General features: G+C 45.5%; 1 protein-coding gene across 6 annotated transcripts in view; it reads right to left on the bottom strand.

Moving 5' to 3' along the window:
• Nucleotides 1-146: 146 nt before the first annotated feature.
• Nucleotides 147-23,033, bottom strand: part of KDM2B (lysine demethylase 2B) — a 92,648-nt gene continuing 69,761 nt past the window's right edge. For 4 of the 6 annotated variants that reach the window (XM_083716916.1, XM_083716919.1, XM_083716918.1 and 1 more), the window contains 10 exons: nucleotides 18,610-18,834; nucleotides 12,489-12,632; nucleotides 11,142-11,228; nucleotides 8,934-9,206; nucleotides 6,643-6,681; nucleotides 5,305-5,978; nucleotides 4,240-4,403; nucleotides 3,356-3,517; nucleotides 2,694-2,912; nucleotides 147-1,358 (listed from right to left, as the gene is read on the bottom strand). In XM_083716916.1, coding sequence (XP_083573042.1) covers nucleotides 1,177-1,358; nucleotides 2,694-2,912; nucleotides 3,356-3,517; nucleotides 4,240-4,403; nucleotides 5,305-5,978; nucleotides 6,643-6,681; nucleotides 8,934-9,206; nucleotides 11,142-11,228; nucleotides 12,489-12,632; nucleotides 18,610-18,834 — 2,169 coding nt within the window. In that variant the 3' untranslated portion in view covers nucleotides 147-1,176. The remainder of the gene's footprint in view (nucleotides 1,359-2,693; nucleotides 2,913-3,355; nucleotides 3,518-4,239; nucleotides 4,404-5,304; nucleotides 5,979-6,642; nucleotides 6,682-8,933; nucleotides 9,207-11,141; nucleotides 11,229-12,488; nucleotides 12,633-18,609; nucleotides 18,835-23,033) is intronic. The other 2 variants (XM_083716917.1, XM_083716920.1) reach the window with 1 other exon arrangement.

Genomic DNA, 23,033 nt, shown 5'->3' with positions numbered 1-23,033 from the left:
TGTCATAGCTGCTAGGCCAAACTAGCCTCCAGTTGCCAGCCGAAGGCAGAAGTGGCATTAAGGGTGTGATTGTCTCTTGCCCCAGCAGCAGAAGCAGTTTCCTGCTCAATACCCAACTTGAACATAATGCACAGGTCACCTCTCCGTTTTTGTACAATCATTTATACAAATTCAACAGAGGTAAAACTGTATCGGGAAAGAAGGTTGGGGTTTTCACCACCACTTTACAACAATGGCACTTATCAATACTGAAATCCCCCCCCCCTTTCGTGACAATCAGAAATTAACCAGGTTAAATATGGACAACAAGAATTCACTCAAACCCTGAAACTGTTTGATTTTAAGTCATATAAATGGACTTTTTACAGCAAGTATGAGAGTATTTTAATGCCTTCCCATATGCACAGCTGTAATTGGAAGTTTCAGTCGAGAAAATGTGTTTTTTTATACAGGGAAAAACTTGGCAACTTGTTTGTTCTGAATCTGTATTTTACACCTCCTTTTCTCCACAACATGCTTACAGTGTTATACAAAGCAGTATATAAAACTTCCATTAAACATGCTTTTTCATTTCAGAGGATTAACCTACTCCCCCATGCCCATTGGGGTATGACTCTCAGCAGGTAATTTAAGTGGTAAGAAGTTCAAATTCTCTTCTATCTCAAGATAAAACTTGGCAATCTGAAACCAATGACCAAACACTTGCAATGCATTCAGTAACTCTGCATAAATAACTTTTTAAAACAAATTTGTACAAAAATAGTTCTGCATAACGTTGGATGTAACAAAAAAGTTCAAAAGGCAGAAAAACAGGTAATGGCCCACCTTAATAACCCCAGAATTAACATTGCTTTTGACATTTTCAAAAATGCTTAAAAAATTTACACATGCTCCAGCTGTGGTATATAAATAGGTGTTCCTCAGTGTTCTTCTAGGCATGAATCCTTTGCTGTCACCAGAGGAAGGTATGTAAAGAGCCTGGGCAAAGTGTCAAAAGATCCCATCCAGGCTAGAACGCTTTGTGGGTGGTTTCAACACCACATGTTCCTGTACAGCCCAAACAGTCCCCCAACTTGGCATATTCCACATCTCCCAATTGAAAATAAAATTCCTTCTGTGGTCTCCTGGAGTCCTTTTTTCAGCTCCTGGTTATTTACAAACTTGCCCCAGTAAACACTAACTCAACTTCTGCAGCAGTTTCTCTTCCACTTGACTAAACTGGATGCTCACAGACATCTCTGCGATGAACTGCTCACAACCTTCCTTGGTCACTTGCTTGCAGTACCTCAGATCAATCCGGCAGATGCTCCCACACCGCTTGAAATAGGAGAGACATTGGTCTGTCACCTTATTGCAGTCTGTCGGGGAGACAAAAAATAGGAGGAAGGTTGGCTTAGGAGAGCCATTCTTAAACTCTTAAGAGGCCTTTGCTAGGGCTAGGAAGCTTAGATGTGTTTTTGCATGGGCTGCAACTGAATAATCCAATCACAGCCACTGCAGAAGCCCTCTGAGGAGGCTACCTGTTGCATCCATATGGATTACAATCGTACCTCAGCTCCCGAATGCCGTGGGAGTCGAGAGTTCTGGCTCCCAAATGATCGAAAACTGGAAGTGATTGTTCTGGTTTTCGAATGTTCTTTTGCAAGCCGAATGTCTGACGGGGCTTCCTGCAGCCAATCAGAAGTTGCACTCTGGAAGTCGAACAGGCTTCCGGAATGGATTCTGTTTGACTTCAGAGGTACGATTGTACTGCTCTGGCCTTGCTACCTCTTCTAAATCAGGAGCCACATTCAGAACAGCATATAGATAGATAGATAAACAAAAACATGAAGCAATGAGGAGGGGGGAGAGTGGAGTGAAGGAAAGGAAAGGCAGTCTTACTTGGAACACTCACCTCCCACTTTATAAGGCTCAAAAGTGCTTACAAAAGTTTTCCACAAAATACCTCACACACTGTCTGCTACCAGAAACATCTCCCTTTGATGGCAGGATTATTGGGTAGCATTTCCTGTCCTCATTCTGTGCCCTTAAGTCAGAAAAGATGTCTCAGCTATCTGAAATTATATGCTAAGGGCCCACAACAAAGGAACTGAAGGAAACAAGGCATTTTCCCCCCTATTCTTATCTGTGGCTCTGCTTCCACTACAGAGAAAGGTGTATAGCAAGGTACGCCAAATGTTGCTGGATCCCAACTCCCAAAAATCAAAACAATGAAAATAATGCACTGGGTACAAGAAAATGAGAAAGGTCCACTGCACAAAATAGGTTTGCTGTGGTTGCTAATGCCCAACAGACTTTGGAAAATGGCCTCCAGTCTCCCTCATCCCCTTGTTCCAACAAAAAGGAATTGCCCCTGAAGGATTCCCATCTCCTCTTAATAAAGGTTGAATGTTAGCAGAAGCACAAACTTCTTGGGCACTTTGAAAACTTCTTGTCTCATTTTCTTGGATTCCCATTCTCACCATCCATGACCACAGGCCATGCTGACATCAGGTGGGTCATGTGTTCTCCAGCGATGGTGTAAAGGAAGCACCAGAGTGAGGTGCTGGGACTGCATGTGGAGCTGAACATCAAATGATGAGTGGGCTGTTCTGCTCTTTAAGGCAGCATTTCAACCTTCATCACAGGGCCCTTAAAATTAGGCAGCTGAATCTGACCTGTCTGTCAGCACCCCTCCACCCCCAATCTCATACCTTGCAAAATAACTTCGGTTAGGGAGTCCCGTGTGGTGGTTCCCACAGCTGTTAGCAGGTTAATAGACTGATCTGTCATGTGGTTGCAGTAACTGAGGTTGAGCTTGGACAGTAGAGGCATGTGCCGGATAATCAAACGCAGGGAAGCATCAGTGATGTCCAAGCCAGACAGGCACAGCTCTGTGATGTGGCGCAGCTTGCTCCGGTTGTCAATTTGGCCTATACAAGAAGCAAGGACCCAGGGGGAGGGGGGAGGAGAGAGAAATGTTTATTTTTGTAATTAAATGGTCTAACCACTGAATACATCAGGCTGAACTATAGGAGATATACAAATGCCTAAAATACATTGGTAGTAGAGGCATTTCCAAAAAGTCCCTAGACTTCCAAATGAGAAAACTGCATGTAGACAGCTGCCCCAAATAGAGATTTTTGATAAATGGGTTTTTATAAGCGGGTACATAAAATTTAGTTTTACACAGGAACACAATACACACACACACACACACACACACACACACACACACACACTCAGTAGAACTGGTATAGCTGAAAAGCAATCCTAGAATTCTCAGGAAACATTTGAATCCTGCACCTAACCCACTACCACATTTATGTTTTTTCCTTCTGTGTGTTGGCCCAAATACAAAGGAAAGAGGATATACCTGGCCTGTTGTCGGTTGGTGGTGACAAAAGATCTCTCATTTGTGCATCTTTTAAGCCTTCCACCCACTGCGCATCCAGTGTTCGGAGGAGTGGACAACTAGAACTGCAGAGAGCAGACACTGCAATCCACGAGCACCCTGACAACAGCAGATCTCGGAGACCTAGGGAAGTGAGCACACAGCACACTGAGCAGATATTTCTTTGGGGAGCACTGTGGGGAGGGGAGGCATTCTAGTTTTACAGTCAGAGGTTGAAAAGTTCCCTGCTTAACACAACCAACAGGATGACAAGCAGCAATGAAGAACCTGTGCCACTTTAGATGCTGTTGGACTACGACTTCCATCAACTTAAGCCACAGGCCATGCTGGCTGATGGGAGCTTGAGTCCAAGAATATCTGGAGGGCCACAGGCTCACCAGGCTCTGCTTTCAAAAGTATTCCTAGTGCCTTTCTCCAGAGAGCAATAAAGTAACAGCTGAAATAATATTGCAGGTGAACATAAATAATGGCCAAGCTTAGAGGCAGGTCGTTAGGACACTAAAATGTCGTTCTTGTACAAAACACATACAACTTCCCGGGTTTATCGAAAGGAACAAATGTAGGCCTCGTCGTGAGCCAAGGAGCTTCCCACTCCTGCCTGGGTCTGCCACATTTCCTGTGCAGCCTGTTGTACCAGGGCCAGACTGTAGCCACTCAGGAACCCAGACAGTATTACTATCTGAAACATTAAAAGCAGTTAACTGGGCTCTGAGGTTGCGATGTCCATCTCTTGGCCTCAGCAAGGTAGAGAGGAGAAGAGTGTTCATTTAGGCCTCTTTCCCGCAAAAGGTAGGAGCTGTGATGTGTGTGACTCCCTGGGCACATTGTAGTAACTGCAGACCTACCTGGGAGCCTGTTGATGAGCCAGCTCAGCTGCTTTTTCGATATGTTTGTCCCACTTAAATCAAGCGTGACCGGCTGCCTCCTAATAATACCACTGAGCATGAGAGGGGTGATGGATTTACAGTGGTTTAGGTCTATTTTGGTCCACAGTCTTTTATCACAGCACCTAAGCAGATCAGGAAGAAGGTTTCATAAGAAAGCTGGTCTGGCACTTGGGACAAAGAGACCTATACAATTTCTTACAAAACCAGGGGAAATGAGAAGCCTACAACAAGCAGCTTGAGTTTTGCATCAGAAAAAAAGTTTATAAATAGGATGAGAATTTTTCAAAATACTGATGTGGATACAGATACCTGGACTTCCTTGAACATGTGGTAAACACCTAACACATGGGCTGGGAGCTTGTGGCCTTCCAGATTTTGTTGGACTCCCAACTCCTATTGGACACAGTCAATATGCTTAATAGTCAAGGACAGTGCTTTTTCTGGGGGTACGCATACCCCTAAACATTTTGTGAATCTATCTTTGGCCTCATTGAGGGGCAGTATTTCAATATGAGTAGGAAAATGAGAGTACCCCTAAACATTTTTTTATTTGGGAGGGAAAAGCAATGGTTAAGGACAGTGCGAAAGGTGGTCCAGCAAAATCTAGAGGGTCACAGGCTCCCTATCATGGACCTTGCATGTATGGAGCCCATGATATCTTCGGGGATACCTGGATAATTATTGCAACGTTCCAGAAACTGAATCACACTGGATTTTAAGAAATAAGTGAGCAGAAAGTTAATTCCCTGGAACACCCAACCAAACCCTCTCCAAAGCCATTATCAGTGTCCATCAAACTCAGATATTAGAAATATGACCACAGCATCTCACCTGCACATTTTAAAAGAAATCAAGAGGTCTAGAAACACCCCTTTTATGAAACAAAGCCAAGATTTACAGGATTCTGCAGGTGGCACTGGAATCTTTTCTTGAGTTTTATTTCCCAAATGTCATGGCCCTGGCAATCCTGCTCTCTAGAACCTGTTCCCTTCCCACTACGCAAATACCTCCGCTGCCCCTTACCATCTGTTCCAGGTCTTGCACACCCTCATGCAGAGACACAGTTCGCTGTGGCTGAGGTAGCTGAAGACAGCCATCCAGACTTCCCTTTGCATGACGTGGGCCTCCCCACCATCCAGCGGGAGCGAGTCTGGGGGCGGGCTGATGGGGGGCGGCCGGATGACGTGACGTTCCATCTGAATGCACTTGGGGGGCGAGAGGGAGCGGGGAGGCCGGGCAGCTGCCCGGGGGGTGCTGCTCCGGAGGCTGGACAAGAGCTGGTGCCGGAGTTCTCGGGGGGTTCCATTCAAGCCTTTGCTGAAGCGGTGAGGCCGCTCGGGGCACAGCGCCCGCTTGGGCTCCTCGTTCTCACTCTCCGGCTCAGACTTGATGGGCTGGTGGTTCTCATGGGCAAGGCTGTTCTCCGTCTTCTGGATCTCCTGGTTGAGCTCTTTGCTCAGTTCCTTGCTCAGCTCCTTGTTTGGGAGGCGGATTTTCCGCCGGATCTTGAACTTCTTCTTGTCTCGGGACTCTGCGCCCTCTGAGCTTGGCCCCGCCGTGGGGGAGCTGGAGCGAGACTGGTCACTCTCCTTGCTTTTGGGAGGTTCCTCTGGGAGGTCCTCCTCAGGCTCCTGCTTGAACCGCCGGACTGGCTTGACCAGGGCAGCTCGGTCATCTGTGGCCTTCCACGATCGCCTCTGGAAAGGGAAGGTTCTGGCTCAGTACAAAGGCAATGGGCACCCCTCAAGCCTATAGACTAAAACTGCTTTCAAGGGGTCTTTTCCTTTCAGGGGCAACTGTAGCTTTGTGAAGAAAGCTTGGGCCCGTAAAAAGATCCAACAAAAAGCCCTCAGAATTTTAGTTTGGTATTATACAGCCCAAGCTTTTACAGCTCCACCAACATTAAGTCAGTGGTGCAGGTGGGCCTTGAGATTCTCAAGAAATTCCCTCAACTATAAATGTCATCCAAAACATGGTCTAAGTAGATGTGGAGGAAAGACACACAACAAATTAGTTATATGGTGGGCATTCTGCATCCAAATCACAATTTTCTAACTCAGGTTGACATTTTACCATAGGCCTGCAAGGTTTTCACAGAGGCAGAGTAAAACAGCAAGGCTGCTCTTCTTTTTCGCAGGGAGGGGGACTGAATTTCATTGCTAACCATATCTCCATGTTGCAAGAACCAATAATTAATCAAACCTAAGATTCCAGGTGTGTAGGCAGAGCTTCAGAAGACACAGCAGCTGCCCCCCCCCCCCAATCTAAGATTCAAAACCTGCCATTTCCAGAATAGCCACAGCAAGTCATTGGATAGGTGAATGAAGTAATGGAAGAAATCTACACCATTTAATGTAGTACCTTTTTCCTGAACAGCTTCTCTTCTTTGCCTAGTTTTAACTGTGGTCAGAAAGGGATTGTGGGGTGGGAGAGAGCAAAGAGACAAGACTTAGTATAAACAACTTAGCTAACATACACACACAGTACATAACATTTTTGTATGACGTTTCAGTGACCAAGGACTGTAATCCTGTACGCCAATGAACTATTTAATTCCCATAGAATCCAAGGGGATTTAGGTAACCTGCAGGAAGAACTGCAGTCCAAGGGTTTTACAATTCAGGTGTAAAATACATGATTTACCGTATTTATTTCTTAGAATACAGATTTTAAAAATTAAACAGCTGAAAATATTGGATAGTATGAACATCAACATCTACAGTGTAAATGGAAGGAGATAATGAAGCTGACTATAAGCCTGTGGGCAAGGCTGCTTTTTTAAATTGTGTATACCCGCTTGTTAGTTAAGACACTTAAAATCACCACTGGCTTGCTCAAGGCTACCTCAGGAGTTTTCAGGCAAGGTGACATTTGAACGGAGAGCTTCCTAGATCAGAAATCTTTGCCACTCAGTCGCACAAGGACCCGGTATTTAGGAATGGTTAAAAAATGATGTTAATGGAATGGGAAACATTTATGAGAGCTCCAAGGATGGGATGGTGGAGGGAGATGGAGAGGACGGGTGGTATCCTCTGATCTCTTGTGAAATCCTCAGAGCAGGATGTAAGGAAGGGCTTTTTCACCTTGCCGTGTCCACAGAACACCCGGGAAAAATACGCTAAAAAATGTGTGACCTTGCCAGCCCCAAAGATGCACACTGAGTTGGGACTGCACAGGGCACCTTCAAAGGAAGAAAACGGCTACTAGGAAGGAAGGGAAAGAGGGAGATTGGCAGCACCAGTCTGAAAAGACCCATAAGTGCCACCTAGTGGCTGAGACAGGAAAGGAGGTTTGTTTTAGGAATGGGCTGTAATCTTAGCAACGCAGGAAGCTATTGCATCCCAGGCCAGTGTTGCCTACACTGACTGGCAGTGCCTCTTTGGGGTCCCTTTCCCATCACTTGTTATTTGATTATTTCTTCTAAACTGGAGGTGCTGAGTACTGAACCTTGGACCTTTCGAATGCAATACCTGCTCTCTAACACAGACCTAAGGTCCCTCTTCACTCTCTGTCTTCCAAAGAACATCATGAAGTACAGTGGTGCACCGCAAGACAAATGCCTCGCAAGACGAAAAACCCGCTAGACGAAAGGGTTTTCCGTTTTTCGATGCGCTTGCAAGACAAATTTCCCTATGGGTTTGCTTCGCAAGACGAAAACGTCTTGCGAGTCTTGCAATTTTTTTTGCTCCCCCCCCCCTTTTTCTAAGCCGCTAAGCCGCTAATAGCCGCTAAACTGCTAATAGCGCTAAGCCGTCAATGGGCTTGCTTCGCAAGACGAAAAAACCGCTAGACGAAGAGACTCGCGGAACGGATTATTTTCGCCTTGTGAGGCACCACTGTAGAAGTTTATCATTTAGGGGCCTCCCTAATTCTAGAAACCGAATGGATTGTTAGCAACAGCCAGAGTCTTTCCTGCTTTCCCCTGGAGCACAAGGGAGCAGGCATTGCATCGTTTGTTTTTAAATAGTTAATTTTTTTTAACGTATTACCATTCATACAGCATCTCCCCAACATCTATGCAACATGTTGTATAAATATTAGTATCATGCAGAGCAGAGCTATAAATGAGATGCAACTGCCTTTTAAACAATGATGATAAAACAGTTAAAGTAAGGAGGGAAAGGGTAGAGGTCAAAGAATTATTAGCAATAGTGGTTAACCATTGGATCCTAAGCATGTCTGCTGAGAAGCAAATCGAAAGGTTAGAATGCGCCCAGGGTTGCAGCCCAAGAGGCTGGATCACTGAATCAGAAGACCCTGGGCTGGTCTCCTTGCCTCTGCCGTGGCCTTCAGAAAGCCACTCTGCCTAACGGCCCAACTTCAGCAACATGGAGAATACTGATCTACCTTACAGGGCTGTTGTAGGTACTGTAACAAGGTAGCATCAGTGAAGCACTCATGCGTTTGAATGCTCAAAGACTGAGCCTTATTATTACGGCTTTTGCTGCAGCACTTTGGCTTGCTATCTCACAGTAACATCCCACAAGCAGGTTTGTCAGTTCCGACATGTCACACAACAGCTGGCGTTGATCCACGTATGTGGGCAAGCAGGCTGGGAGCATTTCCACCAGGCCTCACTCACAAGGCCACTTCCCACCTCTAAGGTCGCCCAAAGAGGCCCAATAACCCCCCCCCCACCGGAGAACACATACCCGCTTCCTCATGGCAGGCTCTTGGGGCTTCTCAAATTTCCGTTTCCGCCGTGGGTGGACTTCCTCAGACTTTCTCCTCAAAAGAGGGTCAACAGGAGACTTCTTGGGATGGTCATCGGACTTCTTCCGAGGGGGTTCCTCGCACTCGACTTTCCGCTTGGTGGCGTCTGGGACAACCTCTTTGTTCTCTCGGTTGATCTTCTGCTCCTTCAGCAGAGAGCCGGGCAGGTTTGACGCATACTTGAACCCTGGTCCGCGCTTTTGCTTGTACGCCAGAGAGACAAAGCACACAAGCAAACTTTATATCTTATGCTTTTGCGTCGTGGCTTATAGGTAGTAACGTGGGCTTTCTGGAAAATGGGAGGGGGCAAACCTCTGACCCTCCAGATGTGGATGGAAGTTGCTGGTCAGCACTATCTTCCCACCCTGCCTCTAGAAAGTGATTTCACTTAGTAAACAAAGCTTTAAAAATATTGCTGGCATCCACACCCAGTGAAATTTACCAGAATACTTGTAAAGACTTTAGAGGCAAAAGGATAGTTCAGCTGAAAAATATTAATTATGACTGAAACGGCCAAGTTCACCAAATACTGTATTTGCAATTGGCAGCTATTTACTGTCCCTAATGATATTATGAAACACAAAATTTCCACCCTGCACCACAGCTTATAAGTGGCAGCAGAAATTCAACCCATTGATTCCTTCCCAAGGTCCTGTGCCCACATTATTATAGTCAGGGAATCTTGTCAACTCTCTCTAGAGTTATGTTCAGTGATTCCCTTTTTCTGTACTCAAGCCAGAGCTAAAGGGCCAGCAACAGTTGGCTCCACCCGCTAGCTCCTGCCCTCAAGGGTTGAGGGGGAAGGACACATTAAGAGTGCAATACAGCACAATCACATCTTAAAGGTAAAGGTAAAGGTACCCCTGCCCGTTCGGGCCAGTCTTGACAGACTCTAGGGTTGTGCACTCATCTCACTCTATAGGCCAGGAGCCAGCGCTGTCCGCAGACACTTCCGGGTCATGTGGCCAGTGTGACAAGCTGCATCTGGCGAGCCAGTGCAGCACACGGAACGCCGTTTACCTTCCCACTGGTAAGTGGTCCCTATTTATCTACTTGCACCCGGAGGTGCTTTCGAACTGCTAGGTTGGCAGGCGCTGGGACCGAACGACGGGAGCGCACCCCGCCGTGGGGATTCGAACCACCAACCATACGATCGGCAAGTCCTAGGCGCTGAGATTTTACCCACAGCGCCACCCGCGCCCCTATAATCACATCTTACACACATTTAATTTGTGCAATTTCAATCTTGCACAATTGAATTTGCACAGATTAAAACCACGCAACACTTTCCGGGTATGAAAAGAGCTTTCAAGCTCTCTGCCTTGCTTACAAAGAAAGGCCCACTCAGTGCACCAGGGAAGGGTTAGGATGCTCGCACGGGGCAGTTCAAGTATATAAGGAACCCTTGGAACTGGACCCCTGCACAAGACGAAATTGTAGTTATATATAAAACTCTACAGGGGAAGTTAAAGCTACAGGGTTGAGATTCGGAAAGGGTTAGAGAGACACAACTTGCACCTCCTTTCCCCTTGTCTGCCTCTGGCCAGAAGTGAATGAAGTGTGTTAAATTAGTTTGGGGGGGGGGGAGACACATTTTAAACACCACAGAGATATATGTATAATAAGTAAGGTTTTATATATAGTCGCTTTACAAAAACTAAACTAAAATAATAGTAGAAAGACAAGTCAGAGTCTTGTCTTCAAATCTTGAAACCTTCACAGCAGTTAATATGGAATGGAAAAAGAGTTGTCCTTAATGCATGTGTGGTTTTATATTTATATTACACTTACACACACACACACACACACACACACACACACACTGAAGGTCTGACCAGTTTCTCAATTTTTGTGGGAGAAAGCAGAGAGCATAATTGGGGGGAGGGATTCCTTGAAACTTCTCTGGGGTTGCTCAGCAGAGAAGATCAGTAGCGGCAGACAAAACTCCCCCCCCCCCCCCCCGAGATATCTTGCCTGCGGTGACTCATCTCCCGGCTGCATTGTGAAGCAAGGGGAGAAACCTTGAGCACATTGGCAGCTGCTCCTGCTCAGCAGTGAGATTAGCCACTTAGCGTGTGTAAAAAAAAAGAGGAAGGAAAAAGCACAGCTCCCTTCCAGCGAACACAATCAATTCCAGTGAAACTCACTTTCCCAGTTTTGCCAGCGTGGTTGCACTTTGGGCATTCCCAGCAGTTGGGCAGCTCTTCGTTGACAACGCCGTCTGATTCCCGCACCTGGGAGGAAAAAGACACACAACAGGAAGCCACAGATCAGCTCCCAATATACAGGCAGGCAGGACTTGCCACTTTCTAAACAAAATGCTCTTTGAAAAGTGTGCTGATAATTTACAATTTATGTCAGTCAACTACATTTTGAATTTTCATATAATTTATTCTGCTTCATCTAGCATAAGCACAAATAAACCCTGCCCTTCTCCCCAATCTCTGAAAATTTTACTTCTACACCCACGTGGGGATTTTCCTGGATTCTAAAGTCTTGTCTATAAACTGTATCAAGAGGTCTTCACAACGAAGAAAAGAAAGGCTTCACAAACTAATATTATGGGAGAGGATAACAAGGCTAGCAAGGGAGGGTTGGCATATACAACAGATCCAAGAAATCTTACTGGGAAATTCTTCCTTGTGCCTAACAAATAATAACAATTTTATTCTTTATACCCACGTCTGAATGGCAAACTAATTTGCACCACCACCACCTTGCAGTGACATTCCAGGCATTCATCGTATGGGGGTAATTACAAGCAAGCATAATTACAGGCAGGCTGGCCCAGAACCCTGCCATAAACCTGCCTGTCTGGGTCTGGGCCTGCTGACGTGCCATTTTCCCCTTTCATCTTTTCAGGCATCAGATCCAAGAATCTGCCATTTTATGCACTATAGCAGACAGAGCCCTTTGAGCAGAGAAGAGAATGCCAGAGAACTCCTGAATGTTAAAAGAGCCCTGCTGGATCAGATGCCATCAGCATCTCCAGAATGGCCAATGAGACGTCTTCAGAAAGGGCAAAGCAATGCTCCACTGGATGTCCCTAGCACCTGGTACACTGACGCTGAACATGGAGGTTCCATTTAATTATGGCTGATAGTCTCCTCCTTCTCCATTAATTTTGTCCAATCCTATTTTAAATCCAGCGCCCACCACCACATCTTGAGGCAGAGAATTCTATCCATTACTTGTGTGTTCAGAATTCTGCTTTTTGCTGTTTGCTCAGGACTGCGGAAGCAGAAGGGTAATCTGGCTTCCCCTGAGCCCTACCAGTCTTTTGGCTTCAGGAAACAAAGAGCCTTGGGTTGACCTTGCTGCCATGCATGGCTACGGAGTTGTGGGTATTGGGCAGGTTGTAGGCTGTGGTGGCTGCAGGTAAAAGGAAAGGACTGCCAAACATGCCATCATTTTGCAAAGAACATGACAAATCTAACAGTAAGGCAAGGCCTGTTTTGATGCAGCTTCTGGACCCCACCTCAGAGAGCCCTTACCTTGAGGCATCCTGGGTGTATGATTTCATTGCAGATGGAACACTCCATAAGCATGAGGTTGAACTTGCCCTCCTCTTCCTCCACCGTATCTTCTTTCCCCGCTTCCCCACACACCAGGCACACAGCCGTGTGGGGCAGCACTGGCTAAACACACACAAACAGGAGGAAAGGAGCAGAGATCAGGAAACAGGCAGCAACCTATCAGCACAGACACCTGTGAAACCTCCCCATCCTCTCAGCCCGCAGCACCTTCTGTGGCTGGTTCTTGTGAAGGCCTGGGAAGCCCAATGTGTTTCTGATTCTGTGTTTCTATGCCCGCCAAGGCGTTATCGTAACATCACACACAGAGGAACAGGGGCTGGCAAATCTGGGGTGGGGCAGGGCCTTGTCCCCAACCTCTGAAATGAGACCAGGAAAACATGCCAAACTCTGGGCCTCCTGCTGAGGCGGGAGATTCCGCTGTTGCAAGCTAGCTCCCCTATCCTGGCTTCCAGCTCAGAGCTGGGGTGGTGCGGGGCTCACTTAGGCTCTGTGTTGTGCCAGTGTTCTGAGCAACTTAAAGCTGGCTGTTCTGGAAAGCAACTGTTAAAAAGGCAGTTCTTTCTGCATTGCAGGGGGTTGGACTAGATGACCCATAGGGTCCCTTCCAATTCCAACTCTATGCTTATACAGTTCTATGATTCTGCTCCAATTGCTTCTGTAGCCCGAGTTAGGGGTCCCAACTGGCGCACCCTGCCTCTTGCCAAGGCAATGGACATCCTGGAGGAAAGATCTCAAGAACTGAGAGCTGACTGTCAATCAATAAAAGAGAGATCACTCCAGTCCTTCTGCAAAGCAGAAGGGCTTCTTTACACATACAACAGTTAAGTATTATTATGTTTATTTACAACCCGCCTTTTTCTTTAATGGGACACAAGACGGCTTAAATATAAAACTGAAAATCAGAAAAACATAGAAAAAATAATTAAAAAGCAATTAAACAGTGATCAAAGTAAAACTATACACACATATAAAATCTATGAAAGCCATACCAATCATTATAATAAAAACTGCATGACACCAGGCCCTTCATTACCCCAAACCTGTTGGAACATGAATGTCTTCACCTGCTGGCAGAAGGAAGGCAAGGAGGGAGGGACTTCCAGCCTATGAAATCTAGTATGTTCGAAAGGCCAAAAACCATTAAGTGAGCTCTTAAAAAAGCTCAAGGACCACCTCTCCCCATAGGAACTGACCTGGACCCTATGATTATCCCATGAGGCCTTCTTTGTGTGCCTCTTCCATGAGACGTCTGGAGGGTAGTGACATGAGAGCGGGCCTTTTCTGCAGTGGCTCCCCGCTTGTGGAATGTTCTCCCCAGGGAGAACTGGCACCTCCGTTACAGTTCTTTAGGCACCTGGTGAAAATGTTCCTCTGTGACCAGTCCTTTGGCCTCTAAGTGCCTATGGCCTTTTAGAAGTAGGCGAATGTTTTATATATATTTATCTTTTTCTCTTGGTTTTAATGTATCTAGGAGGGAATTTGGTCTATCTGTCCACCTGTGAGTTGCTTTGGGTTGCCCTGGGCAAGATAAAGAAATGAACAAATTCAATAGATAATAAAATAAGAGTTTAAAAGGTAAAGGACCCCTGACAGTTGTCTAGTCGCGAATGACTCTGGGGTTGCGACGCTCATCTCGCTTTACTGGCTGAGGGAGCCAACGTTTGTCCACAGACAGTTTTTCCGGGTCATGTGGCCAGCATGACTACGCAGCTTCTGGCGAACCAGAGCAGAAACGCCGTTTACCTTCCCGCCGGAGTGGTACCTATTTATCTACTTGCACTTTGATGTGCTTTTCAACTGCTAGGTTGGCAGGAGCAGGAACCGAACAACAGGAGCTCACCCCGTCGCGGGGATTCGAACCGCTGACCTTCTGATCAGCAAGCCCTGGACTCAGTGGTTTAGACCACAGCGCCACCCATGTCCCATAATAGTTAATCTGCTGCAAATGTGTCACCTGTGGAAGTTTGGAAAGTTCAATCATTGCCTGGATTGGTGATCATCTTGCGCTCATGTTTCAAAGCATTTCAGACCGATCTGTTGGTTTTAAGGAACTTTATGTCTGCTGCTCTTCATTTGTCATTTCAATATGATTATTTAATGCTACTACTTTAGTATTTTGTTTCACCTGGTTTTCTCTTCCATTTGTCTGTCACCTTGTAAGTCACTTTGACTGTTTTACATAAAAGCGGTTTAAAAATAATTCATTGAGAGCTGGTGGGGCAGCCAATAGCACAGTTGCTCGGCTGCAAGCTTGCTAGTTTGCCTTTGGAAAGCCATCACCTCTCAGCCTCAGCTCCCTTCTGGTGATGCTAATACTGACCCACCCAAAAGGGATGCTATTGCAGCTACGGCCAAAACAGGCACTCTATTAATATGTGCCATATAAAAGCTCAGCTTTACCAATATTATTGGATGGTACAAACTTTTTTTAGATGCTTTTAAGATTGTTTCATATATATTCCAGTGCCTACTGAAGATTTTTTTTCTTACTTTAGCAGACATTTTAACTGAAGTATGATTACCTTTTCCAAATTGTATTTTCTGTACACTGGTTAGAGAAGATGGTAGTTAAGCAGTATATAAATCGTTCAAATAAAAATAAATAAATATTGCTCAGTTATTTTAAAAATGTATTCTTATGGCTCTGGGTTTTTAAAAGAAATCAAGATATAGCTTTCTAAATACATAATCTAACTGGAAAGCACAGGCTATAATTAAGTGTGTTAACTACATTCGTATGGCACCTTCCCTCCAGAGTTTAAGGGTGCAGGCACGATTCCCTTTCTCCCATCCATCCCAACCTATCCTCACAACAGCCCTGTTAGGCTGGGAGACAGTGTCTGGCCCAAGATCACTCCGTGAGGGGATCCTAAATTGGGTTCCCTGGTCCTAGTTCCACAGTCTGCTACACCACACCAGCTCTTTTAATTGCAGAAATATGAGCCAGTGAATTAAGCAATGTACTTGGAGAGGCATGCCTCCTTTGGCGGGGAAGAGGGTGATAATGCCTCTCTTTCTAAAGTTATCATTTTTAAAAGTACAGGTAGCACTCAGTTTACGCAGGGGTTATGCTCCAAGGCACTGCAAGCGTTGGTGAAATCACATATAATTGAAAAGACCTGGAAACACTCCACCCTTTTAGTGATGTCTTTATGACGTTTCCAGGTCACTTCCGGGTCCTGCATGATGCACGCACATATTGAAGGTGTGTAAACGGGGCTTCCTATACACGAAAGTGTAACCAAACACTGACCAGCATAATACAATTTACTTTCATTGTTTAAGATTATGAAAACAGACCACTCAGATTAGAGTGGCCTATTTTAGGATAGTGGGTAGCATTTGTAGTTTTAATAAATATTATTTTTAATAGGAGAGACCTTTTTAGCCTGCAATCCTATAACCCCTTACCTGGGAATAAGCCCCAGGAAGTTCAATGAGGCTTTCTTCTGAGTGAGGATGTATAAAACTACGCTGTAAAATTAATTCAAGGCTGCAGCCTTAGTTATAATCCAAGGATGCCAGTTAAGGATTCCTAACATTCAGGGATGTGACCATTGCCAGGTTTTGCACAAGACTGTACATTTCTTCTGCTTTCTGCAACATCCCTGTGCCCAGCAACTCAGGTGCTGAAGGTCACTTAATTAATTGCCCTTACATTATGGAGACACAAATGCAAACATGGGCTGCTGCAATCTGTTACAAGTCTTATGACAAAAGGGAGGGGGGAGAAAAAGAAACAAAGGCGCTGTCAGTGGAAAAGCAATAATGATTAAAAGAAAGGATTATAAATCACCCCTTTTCTGTAAGCCGATTCTACAGCTTGGAGGGTTCTAAAAAGCAGATGCTTTTAGAAGGTAATTCACATGAATAAAACCCTACATCAGATAATGGAACATGGACTGAAATCCCTCACTAGAGAGACAAGTACCTTTAAAGACTGGGATTATTCAAGAAGAAAAGAACACAAAGATAAGGCAAAGTTGCACAACACTTGTGATATTGCTTCGAAGGAGCCACTGGAACTCACCCTTGGGCAAGCACCACTGATATGAACAGGCACTTGTCTCCTCAAGACAGCCCCCAACAAACGCCCAGGAGATTTTCCCAGCAAGACTGTGCTCTTTAGCAGGGATAGGGAACTGTACGTGGGGAGGAAGAAGCAGCCGAGATACATTTCAGACATTGTGATATATCAGCATATCACAGTTTTTACTGTAGCTGGTGATGTATCGTGATGTTGAAAACCAGGTATTGTCCAGCTCTATTCCCATCATCCCTGACCACTAGTCCTGCTAGCCAGGGATGATGGGACTTGTAGTCTAACAACAGCTGGGGAACCAAGTTTGAGAAATGCTGCTTTCGGTGCAATCTCTCATTTAACCAGACCCCATCCTAATAAACAGGGAACAAGCTATTATTGTGATGGTTTCATAGAGGAGCAACACAGGACAAGTTGATCCAGAGAGTCCATGGTTGTACCCAGAGGTGTAACGCCATTGCTCTGTTCAATGGAGCACATTTAAGGGGAAGGGGCTGCAGTTCAGGGGTAGAGCACCTGCTTTGAATGCAGGAGTTCCCCAGTTCAATCCCTGGCATCTCCAGTTAGGGCTGAGGGTGCCTCTACCTGAAGCCCTGGGGAGACACTGCTAGTCAGGGTAGACAGAGCTGAGCCATATGGATCAAGCTCTGTGGCAGCTTCCTACGCTCCTCTGCTTTGCAATCAAGAAACCTAGAAATCCCGGTAACAGCTCTCTGCCTTTCTCCAGTGAGGAAATTCAAGTTCTACAACAGAACACTCGGTGCAAACTCAGACACGTTAGGAAAGCAGTTTTTTAAAAATACAGTGGTGCCCCGCAAGACGAATGCCTCGCAAGACGAAAAACCCACAAGACGAAAGGGTTTTCCGTTTGCGACTTGCTTCGCAAGACGAATTTCCCTATGGGCTTGCTTCGCAAGTAGAAAGCCCATAGGGAAATCTCCGGGGACCTCTTTTAAATGATGGCGGTGGGGAGCAAAGCCTTTCACCCCCCTCCAGCCTTCAGAAGAGGTCCAGGAAAGCCGGTGGGGGCCGAAAGGCTTTGCTCCCCACTGCCAGCATTTTAAAAGCGGTCCGGGATAGCAGGGAAGCGCTTCCCGCTATCCCGGACGGCTTTTGAAGGCAGACGGGGGGGGGGGGAGCAAAGAGGTCCTCTGCTGTCCCGAGGTTTTTTAAAATGCTGGGGGTGGGAAGAAAAGCCCTTGTCCCCCCGCCGGCCTTCAGAAGAGGTCGGAGGACAGACTGTCCCCGGACCTGGTCTGAAGGCGGTTTCCATAGGAACGCATTGATTGATTTTCAATGCATTCCTATGGGAAACCGTGCTTCGCAAGACGAAAAAACTTGCGGAACGAATTAATTTCGTCTTGCGAGGCACCACTGTATGTTAAAATGTAATAAATAATAAATATATGAGCACATAACTCACTTGCTGCAACAGCTCCAATGGCTACTGGTCTGTTTCCCAGCACAATTCAAAATGCTGCTTGTGACCTATAAAGCCCTTATACAGCTATTTGAAGGTCCATCTTTTCCAATATGAACCTGCCCTGGGCCACCTGAACAGTCACACTTGGTGGGGATGTGGGAGAGGGCCTTCTTGGTGGCTGCTCCCAGACTTTGGAACCCCTCCCTGAAGAAGGCAGACTAGCTCCCTCCTCCTTGTCACCCTGCCAGCAGGTGAAGACTCTTTTGTTCCAAGAGGTTTTGGGAACTGATTGCTTCTAATGAAAGGGCTGGTGTGGTGCATTTTAATTGTTGTTATTTGTATGGTTTAAATAGATAGATAAGGATAGTTCTAGTTCTATCACTATTTGTTTTTTAACTATTGTTTCCCCCCTGTTTCTAGCACTTTTAAAAAAACTGTAAATTTTTATTATGTAAATTTTTATTATTATTATTATTTGCCTGCATTTGAACTAGCCTGCCTCCTGGCCTCATCATTTGTGGTCTGTGAGCACCAGTTTTGCCAGAACATTTCCAGGATTGTCACCTAAAGGTGATTCTCAATCATTGCACAAGGCAATCAGGCAATAGGCTTACCGCAATGCACTGCCTCATAATGCACGACTGCTTCATCCTGCCAGGCCCGCCAAACTTCTTCATGTCCTTGCAGAAGTGACACTCGCCACACTCTGTGCGCAGGCAGGCCTCGCACTTGCGACATCGCGTCCTCCTCCGGCGTGCTCCTGCAGTTGTCCGATTCGCCGCGAGCTTCACAGCTGAGGCAGGGCCCAGTTTTCCTTTGGGTCTCCCGACGGCCCGGTTCTGGGAAGGGCAAGCAACAGCAATGTTTAAACAGCAACGATCCAAGTATTTCCCATACCCTATTTCTCAATCCTTACCTTATGAGCAAGGACAATCATATTCTAATCATTATCCCTAGTTTGCAGATACAGGGACAGAGGCTGCAAGGAACTGGCTTACTTAAGGCCAGGCACCAGAACAAGGCATCCTTCAGAATTTTCTGGGGTCCTCAAACCCTGCCAAGGCCCACCAGTGCAGGCCATTTAAATTTAAGATTTGGGTCAGGTTTTGGCCTGGAAATTGCTTTGGTTACCCTGCATGACTATCTTTGTCGGGAGAGAGATTGGGAAGTGTCTCCCTCGGATTCTCCTTGATCTCTCAGCAGCTTCCGGAATCCCTCTGGAGTGGCTGTCTGGGCTGGGGGTGAGTGGCACCGCTTTGTGGGGGCTGTACTCCTTCCTGGATGCCCACTCCCCAATAGTGGTGCTTGGGGAGAGTTGTTCAGGGGTCTCACAGGGGGCAATTTTACCCCTATGCTATTAACATCTACATGAAACCACTGAGTGGGGTCATCCAGCGTTTTGGGACACATTGTCAGCGGTATGTGGATGAAAAATAGCTCTGTTTCTCCTTTATGTCTGCACACGTATCAATGGATGTGCTAGACAGGGGCCTGGCACTGGTAATGGACTGGATGGGAGCCAATGAACTGAAGCTTAATTTAGGTAAGGCTGAGACGCTCTTAACGAGTGGCTCCCTAGCCGGGACGGGTGAGGTTCAGCTTGTTCAGAAGGGTGTTACACTTCCCCAGAAGGAGGTGCTCTGTAGCCTGGGGGTACTTCTGGGTCTATTACAAGGCACAAATGACATTGGTGGCCCACAGCACCTTTCACCAGCTTAGACTGGTGGCCCAGTTGTCACCCTATCTTCTGATGTCTACTCTCTGGTAACCGCTAGGTTAGATTTCTACAACGTGCTCTACCTGGGACAGCCTTTGAAGACTGCTTGGAAACTGCAGCTAGTGCAGAATTCAGCAGCCAGATTGCTGACCGGAATAAGGCAGTATGAATCTACAACACTAAATTGGCATCACTGCACAGGCTACCAATTAATTTCCCAGCTCACCTCAAAGTGCTGGTTTTGACCTATAAATTTTTATGCAGCTCAGGGACTCAATATTTCAGGGGCCACCTCTTCCCATATGAACCTTATCATACTGAGGCCCTTCTCCGCATGCCTCTTTCAAGGGAGGTGCAGAGGGTGGCAGCAGCACAAAGACAGGCCTTTTTAGGGGTGGCTCCCTGTTTGTGAAAGGACTCCCGGCACCATCTTTGCTTAAGCACCAGACTATATTTTGTTTGCCCAAGCCTTTAATTGTTAATTGGGAGAGTAAAGCATCACTGTGGGGTGAGAGGACTTTTCAGTACTCATAGAAACTTTTAGTGAAGTGGGTAAAATCACGCTCACATCATGCAAACTATGGTTCGTGATTCTACACCTCTTTTATTTACTACATCGTTTATCCAACCTTTTCTCAAAATCACTCAGAGCAGCTTCCATGCCTCTCTGCCCACTTTTATTGTCAACACATCCCTGCAAGGTAGGTTAGGCAATGAGTCTCAGCAGTCTAATAAGCACCCAGTGCCAGTCTGACACAAAAGTCACTAGACATCATATAGGCCAACAACTGACATTTAGAGACTCCTATTTCCAGGAGGGGAAACTATGTGAAGTCTGGCTTAAGCTTTCATGGAATCGAGTCTGCTTCATCAGATGTATAATCCTCAGTTAAAAGGTACTGGGGGTGGGGGAGAAATGTAGGAGCTAGGTGGCCAATGGTAGCATGGTCTGTGGCAACACAGCTACAGCTAAACGCAGGCAACATTACAACAGCGACCTTTCACAATGGCAGTAATTGGTGATGGCCCAAACATCTTACCATTGCTAGGTAAATTAACACCTGTAATGGAAGAGGAAACCATCATCTCTATCCAAACTGAATTTATTGGAAAATATAATTCAGCAATTTCACACTGGAAATTTCCTTTTACAGGCATACTAAGCCAAGTTGATGGTAGGTGACTGATTTTAAAGGCATTACCAGTTACAACTGTTGGGAAGGGTCGCCTTTCTTACTGAGCTCCAAAAGAATTGTCAGGCCATATTTTTAGCATTCTGTTGCCATTTAACTTCCAACATTCTCCCCAAATACCTGCCAGATGAGGATTATACTTGCTTCTGATGAACTGGACCCCAGGTTAAAGGTGTTACAGGGCTCTTTATTATTTAGATCAGAACTTCTATTCAAGACACACTTACTTGGAAGTAAGCGCAACTGAACACAGAGGGGCTTACTTCCGAGTAAACATGCACAGAATTGCACTTTTGGATACATGACATAAAACGAGCCACTAAAGTAAAAGTTGTTACAAGTTCCATTTTACATTTTATTAAGCGAAAGAATGTTCCTCTTTCAGGGAAGCCCCAGGCAGTTATTTTAAAACTGCGACTCATCATTGTTACAGAAGCAAGGTAACTACCGCAGACCATTAGTCAAGGCAACAAGGAGAATTGGAACAGTGGCGCCCAGCAGGAAGGAAAAAAAGAAAAATGTAAAACCTATGTTAACACAGCATAAGAGCAGCCTGTTCATACATTGCACAGTAGCTGACTATGACTGCTACTGACTGTACATTGGGTAAGCAACTGGAGCAAGTAAGAAAGACAGCGGCCATAGCTCAGTGGGAGAGGAGATGCTTTGCATGAGCTCAATCTCCCAGGTAGGGCTGGGAGAGGCCCCCATCAGACACCCTGGACAACACTGAATTAGCCAGACCAATGGTCTGACTCCACAGTATACATAATGCAGATTTGCAAGCAAATGTTTCCCCTCACTTTACTCTTTTAAATGTAGGTCTGAAAATGTCATGTGTGAATTAGAATTGTAGAGTTGGAAGAGAACCCAAGGGCCCTCTGGTCCAATTCCCTGCAATGCCTGAAGTGTCTGAAAGTGTCTATGTGCACATGCATGTGTGCGCATGTGCAGGCGCGCGCACACACACAAAAAGCAGCCCCTGTGCTTCTTTCATATTTCTGAAGTAGGTCTACAATGGAGCAAAATAAACCCCCTATAACACATGCTCTGGCTTATTTAATGATCAGTTCATTTTTCATCCCCACTCTCATGACCATCTGGAGCAACAATTTAGAATTTATTTTTTATTAAAAAGAACTGTTTTGGGAGTTGGTCAAGAAGATCTATACAATTTCACAACACATTTGAAGCAGATGATGATTATATAGAACAAAGCAAAGTCTTCTAACCAGTTTATTAAGTGTGTCAAATCCATCCACTGCACAGAGGGCCTGATCTTCTATGTTGCTAAAAATTACACAACAGTAACACTCACTTCCAATTCCAGCTGTCAATCAGCACATAAACTCTGGCTACCTGACTGCTTACATTATTCGCTTGAGACCTAGAACTTTGTGGTTACCAGTGACAGATTCTCATCCCTAAAACTCTCTTGAAATCCCTGAAACACTCATTTGCCTGACACCCACCTTAATGGTGTTTAGTTGCAAAGTAGAAACCTTGTTAATTGCCAGGGCATTTGGTGCCTTTTTGTTGAAGCGACTGAATATATTATTTCTATTTCTATTTTACTTTGTTGTTCTTTTTTATTTTAGCACTGGTCTTATATCAATTAATATGTGTGGTAAGCCACACTGAGAACTGTTGTTAATAGGTGTGGTAAATTACATAAATGCAGAGCAATTCAAAATTGTTCAAGGCCATACGCCATTAGTCTTCAATACCCAACAGCAGGTCCTGTGACAATTTAAAAGACGTTTACAGTGATGTGAGAATTTCTGGGCCTGAGTACATGTTACAGCAGGTTTATTTGGAAGCAAACTCCACTGTGTTCAGAGTGCCTTGTTCCTCAGAAAGTGTGCAGAGAAGTACAGACAATGCATAAGATCAGGCTGTCCAAGTAAATGGGCAGCAATCCTTGCCAGAGAGTAAAGTTTGCTGAAATCAGTGCAACTTGCTTATGCATAAATGTGAATAAGGCAGCAAGGTACACTGTGCTCAGCCCATGCATGTTTAATCATAAGCAAACCCAACTATGTTCAATGTGGCTTGTTCCTGGGCTCACACCCTTAATATGATGGACTCAGAAGCAGTAGGCTTGTAGCCTGCAAAACTTCATGCCACA

Source organism: Podarcis gaigeae (genome assembly GCF_964106915.1).
Source record: "Podarcis gaigeae genome assembly, chromosome: 16".
In the NCBI taxonomy this organism is placed as follows: domain Eukaryota; kingdom Metazoa; phylum Chordata; class Lepidosauria; order Squamata; family Lacertidae; genus Podarcis; species Podarcis gaigeae.
Note: the sequence above shows the minus strand (reverse complement) of the source record. Positions and strands in the feature narration are given on the sequence as shown.